Source organism: Alligator sinensis, unplaced genomic scaffold (assembly GCF_000455745.1).
Source record: "Alligator sinensis unplaced genomic scaffold, ASM45574v1 scaffold962_1, whole genome shotgun sequence".
In the NCBI taxonomy this organism is placed as follows: Eukaryota; Metazoa; Chordata; order Crocodylia; family Alligatoridae; genus Alligator; species Alligator sinensis.
Window position 1 is genome coordinate 350409 of NW_005842404.1, and position 6161 is coordinate 356569.

A 6161-nucleotide genomic window follows, 5' to 3' on the forward strand; every position below is an offset into this window, starting at 1 on the left:
CCAATATGAGTCCCATTCTTCCAACTCTTCGTGCACATAATTTCCTCTTGAGTTGGGTAACAATGTGTAGAATCTACTGATTTATAATGTTAATTTTGCACATCCCATATGCTTTATGAAGGCAGAAGTCACACAGAAACAAGTCTGTGACATACTTTGGAAATCTGGACACTTCAAAGGCTATCCTTATGTGAACATGGAATATCCCCAAAGGACTAAAAGTTTCCAAATTCTGAAATGATTAAATAATTCATGGTAAATCTGTGACAAACTTAACTACAAACTTTTTTTGTCTCAACAACAATAAGCAGTATATAGAGTATGTGGCAATAAGGAAGTCTTAATTATGTGACCTTTCATAGTGAGACACAAATATAACATGAGACCTCCCGATTCATCCATTTTACTTGAGCAGTTTGCTTTATGGTTTATGATATGATTCATGGAGCACCTTTATAGGCTACTTCCTCTTAGGCACTGAAATTCAATATGAATGTGATAATGCTACTGCTGTTTAAAATAAGATATTTCATATACTGCAATTATTAACATTAGCTAATTGACCTAACCATATCACCAACATAGCAGATTTCATTAAGGTTCTGCCTTATGTGAAGGTCAAGTAGTATTTCTGCCTTTCAGATTGGACAAACAAAATACAAGAAAAGGAAATGCAGACTTTACCTAATACCATAATGAGTAGTGACACAATGTAGTGATTAGCTGCCAGAGCTGCTCCTATACTGGGATGAACGGAGAGATTAGCAAGCACTCTTATCAGTTTTATAAGGACATCTTCTGCTTCCAAAGGATGCTTTTGGGTTTTCTTTTCTTCTCCTGCTTCATGCTTCCTTTTTTTTTCATTCAAATCAAATTCACTGTAGATTTGGAATAATGATGTCAGGATGCTAACACTCCCTTTCTCTTTAAAAAATTGCTCACGGGCCTGGTTATTCTTTGCTGTTAAATTACCAAGAATGAAGACAATACGAACAACCAAATCCTGCAATAAAATGAATAACCCATGTTAAAAAGGAGAAAAAAAGTTGAAACCACTAGCATTTTGAAAGATAACAATACTTAAATTTTCTACAATGTAATTATAAGCAGTTACAGTGTAAATGAAGAAGCATTAAATACAGCAAATAGGAAATTATCTTCTATGTTGCTATATTTCATAAACCAGTTCAGAGAGGAAATTAAAAACATCTGACTAAGGCACAGAATTGTTGTATCACAGAGGCCATTAATCTTGGGATATACCAAGTTGAGGAAAATTATTTTTATAAAGGCTCATGGGACAGCAATTTAGAGGGATATTCTAGCCATATAAACTGGAGTTTATTGGTCTTCTAAATAAGCAAATATAATCTGTGAGGGCCAATAAGGCTTAGTTGTAACCTTACACATTGCTTGTACCCTCAAGGGTCAAAGAGTTTAGAGTAGTAGTCTCACCAAATTTGCACTGTGAATCACAAACAAGGAGTCTGTTTAGATGTTGTCATTAAAGGTATACTTCCTCTTTACATTACTCTTCTCAACAAATGGAGGGGGAGGTGGGAATGCAATTGAAAAGTCTGCCATGTTGGGGAATTCCCCACATGATTACATCTCTCTTGTTATCTTCATTTCGGCCACAGCAGAACCTTTGTTGTGCAGCAAACTTTGACTCAACAGAAATCCCAAAACTACCTTCTACCACCATCCTGATTTTAATTCACCAGTATGGGAGGGAAAAATAAAGAATAATAAAAGCTCAAAGCTGTCCAAATGTAAAATTTCTGGAAAAAAAATATTCCTTTTGCCATCAAAACCTAGCTAGTTTTCAAAAGGAAAAGTCTGAGTATAGGTTTAATTTCAACAGAGAAAGAAGTGATATTCCTTTGAATGCAGCATAAACATTTCACCTCTAACTCTTAAATTATTGCACTAACCCATGGTTTTGGTAAACAGTCTATGTTTTTTCCTGAAATGCAGTAGTGATATCTAGTTACTATAATCCTGAAAGGTATATATCCTATAGCTGACCAAGAGACATTCACAGAATAGAAATAGTCTCTCCCCTCACCTATTTGGGTTAACTACAGTGTCTCTCCTTCAACTTTTTCTAAGAGTGATAATTTTGATAACATCTGAATGTCATCAATGCAAGACCTTTATGAATATTTTCCCTGTGTAAGTAATCACCAATAGTTTTCACCTAAGCAGCCACAATCCCCAATTCACAAAGGCAGTGAGAGTCTGCAACAAACAACTGATGAATCAGAAGAGAGAACTGAAAAAAGCAGGCAGTCTAGTTTGACTCATTTATATGGACTTTCTAATTTTGGTTAAAATGGTAGCAGCCCAGCAACAGTTCTAACCAATCAGGGAACAAACAAACAGGTACCAAATAGCAATCGACTGGTATTTTGAGAGTGTGATCTCAACTGTGCTTTCCATCTACAAACTATGAAAAACAAACCTACATAATATTACTTTGTTTAGCTTAGCACATCCAGTTTTGAGAAATATTACAGAAGTTTCATTATCATCTGCTAACACAGATTAAATAATGCAGTCGAACAGAAGTAGTGCGACTTTAAACTGCTTAGAAGTATATTCTATAGCCCATATTTCTATTTTTGGATGAATTTTCAAAAATGTAAATGGTGTTTGAACAACTGAAATGGGAAGTATTATCCCAAAATCACCATTCAGAGAGGCATGCACATTAGAGATTAATGCCACTTTGAACCCAAGTGTAATTAATGTGCATATATACAGAGTCATTCTTTTACATTTGAAAAATACAGAGTGGGGTGGCAAATATTTAGAACATTTACTGAGAAAACATGCAACCAATTGTAGACATGTTTGCATGTTTAAAGAAGTACTTAAGTACATGAATAGGCACTAATTTATAAAATGCATCTATTATTTACACAATTTACACCAACAGGTTAATTTACACAGCACACGTTTTTGCAGGTATGACCTAGCATTTGAAACTACAATATACTGATTAAGTACTGAGGAGAGGATAAAAGAACTGACAGCACTCATTTCATTTAAACAGGTTTTTCTTCTTGACACTGGCCCCTGCTCCGGTAGAACCCAAACCTCATTTGCAGGCTGTATGTGAAGCCAAATAACATCCTCTATATAAATAATTTCCAAGAAGCATGTCACTTTCCTCTCTAAGTTACAGGAAGGACATTATATGAATCTTTGCAATCTAGCAGGCAGCCCATGCAACACATTTTTCTATGCAATTTTGTACTGACATCAAATGTATACATGTACTTGGAAGTGGCAAAGCACAGCACACATATGCACCTCATTAACACCTACATCTGAATTTGCTGACAGTCATGGTCATGCACATTTGACCATTTGGATGGACCAATTTTTTGCTCAGCTTATTCCAAAAAATCTTTTACATTTGAATTTGCAGCAAAAATTATCATTTGCATTTGCTGACTCGAAGTTGACAGAGGTTTACTTTAGCAAGTAAAAAGAACAACTATTACCCTTCATGGTTAAAGGTGATTACCAACACTAAACCTCACAAGCATTTTTTTCCCCGTAGTTCATGATGAAAAGAGCCATAAAGAATTCAGATTTGCTAAACAAGACACCGGAAAGCCAACTGGACAAATAATTTTGATTTAAGGTTGTTTTGTCAAGTAAAGCAGTAACTTTTCAGTATGCAGTTGAAGATGTGCTACGCATCAGTCTCCATATCTGTTTCATACCACATCAGTCTCTGAGGCTAGGGACAGAAGTTGCACAGAAACTGGCTTAAGTGATCAGAAACTGGTTTAAAACTGTAACAAAACAGAAGCTCAGTGCACATAAACCAGTTTCAAAATGGCTGAAACTGGTTTAAGGTAAACCTGGTTGAATGTAGTATCAGACTTAACTGATCGGGGTCAAACTGGTTTATGAAACTTCTGTCCTTCCTGGTTCAAGTTAAATCAAAGTCAGCATCCCAGCATGCTTCATAGCCCTGGGCTGGGCTGTCTGCTCCAGAAGCAGGGCTAGCCTCAACCCTCTGCTAGAGCTAGAGCAGTGAGGGCTGGCTGACAAGGGGATGGGAACACAGCCCACTCTATGGGGGAGGGGGGGGGGGACTGCCCCCCTGCCAGGCAAACCCCGGCTAATTAAACATCTCTTTCCCCAGCTCAAACTCACTGCTGGCTGCAACTGTGGACTACAAATCCCAGAGGCACCTGGAAGCAGGAAGAGGAGGTGATGAGCAACCTTGTAGAGTCCTGCTGTTGTAATTCTGGACTGCAAATCCCAGGGCCCTTGTACAAGTACTTGACATTTAGTTGCTAAAAATGTTCCTGGTTTAATTTTTATTTCTTACTTTAAGATGGCTAAATAAGTAACATGGACGTGATTTACCATGTAAGGACTTATTAAGCTATGACTAGTAAAAATTACTAGAGGGCATGTCAGAACAATTTTACCCTCATGCCCTTTCAGTCCTACCTTACTGCCAGGCGGTGGTTTAGGACAAGAAACACCTAGCCACAGCACTTCTGCCACTCTTTTCCTGGGTACAAGTTGCATGGGACACTCAGGGGGCTGAGGCATGAAATCTTTCCATGCAAAGCTAACCCCCAAGCATGGGGCGCTCAAGCACTTTTTTTTCGGTGTCAAGCCTTTCTGTACAAAGCTCTGCAGGGCTCCCCAAGTGTACACAAGCATCTCCCAAGGCTAGGTGAAAGGGGAGGGGGGCACCCTTCAGGCTACCCCCAAGTGTGCTCAAAGCATTGCCTTCGGGGTCCCAAAGGGCATCACCCCCTGCCCTAGCCTGATGCCCTTCACTTTCCCTGAATGCTAGTTGCATGGGGCACTTGGGCACTTTTTTTTGGCCTCAAACCTTTCCATGCAAAGCCTCTCACGCTTTGGTGCAAAATTTTTGCGTGCTTACCAGGCTGGCGCCAGTCTGTCTGGGTTTTTTTTATATCAGAACAAGGCAGGTGGAGAGGTGCAGGTCTGGCCCCTTGAGTGCCTATACATTTGTGGAGCAGTGACTGACTGGGGTTTGTACACTGTAGACTTTTGAGGTGGATGAGAGATGGCAACACACCAGAGGCACAAGGACTCAGCCCTGCAGGACACTTGCCCTGGGTAGCACAGCACCTTTTCCATAAGAATGCAGCCTGCTGTTTGCTGCTTATGTGGGGTGCAGTATTGCTTTTCAGTGCAGGATGAGGCAGCTTTTTGTAACACTTGAAAGACAACAACCCAACCTATTTCACAACCAAATGGGATGTTTACGCATTGGTAAGTGAGAACAAACACTTGGCTGTGCCCTGTGGGAGGGTGGTTGCATTGTTTACTTTATCTTTCATATGAATGGGGTTTAACTGCTGTGAATGAAGTTGCTAGGTATCCAACAGCATCCTGTAGTAGCAGGGCAATTTTCGGGGGGCGGGGGGGACGGGGATGGGACCTCATCACCAGGGATCCTGGTTTTCCCTGATTAAAAATTGCAAATTCTCTGGTTAAAAACCCAAAATCTGTGATAAAACTTAAAGGCCCCCCACAACCCCTCCCAGTGTTGCTGGTGCTCTGCACTCCCCGCCACAGTCTCAACAGCCCTCCTGGAGCCCCTCGCAGCAGGCCCCCAGACCCACAGACATGCAGACACAGACACTGACACCCACCCCAGCAGGTAAGTGTGTGTGGGGAGAAGGGGTGGGGCAGGGTGGGGGACAGGGAAGGTGCTGGGGGTGTAGATCAAGGGGGGAGTGTACCCCTATGCCCACTCCCAGGAGCAGGGCCTGGGGGCAGGGGTGCCACTCAGTGGGCTACACACGCACCGGCTGGCCTGACAGGAGGTTCGCACATGGAGGCCACCACTGCAACTCTATCACTGTGCCCTGCGCTCCCATCCCACAGCCACCTGAATGGCAAGTGGTGCAGGGCGCAGCAGCAGCAGTGCGGTGGCAACCACCGTATGCAGGCCACATATGTGCCACCCAGCCGGGGGGGTGAAACGGGGGGCTTGCATGCAGTGGCATGCCCCACAACCGGCTGCATGGCAGTGCAGGGTGGTGGCAGCTGCATGTAGGCTGGGGGGGCTTTGCAGGCAAGCACTGCCATCATGCCCTTCGCCCCTGGATCCTAGAGGTAAGTGGGGCTTGGGGGCTGTGGGGCAGGGG

At 42.1% G+C, this 6161-nt stretch overlaps 1 protein-coding gene across 3 annotated transcripts in view; it reads right to left on the reverse strand.

Moving 5' to 3' along the window:
• The window catches only part of ARMC2 (armadillo repeat containing 2), a 171180-nt gene that overhangs the window by 55491 nt on the left and 109528 nt on the right, over window positions 1-6161 (reverse strand). For all 3 annotated transcript variants that reach the window (XR_001358542.2, XM_025211402.1, XM_025211403.1), the window contains exon 13: window positions 685-1003. Coding sequence is in view for 2 of the 3 variants with exons in the window: in XM_025211402.1 (XP_025067187.1) it covers window positions 685-1003 (319 nt within the window). In the remaining variant the exon portion in view is untranslated. The remainder of the gene's footprint in view (window positions 1-684; window positions 1004-6161) is intronic.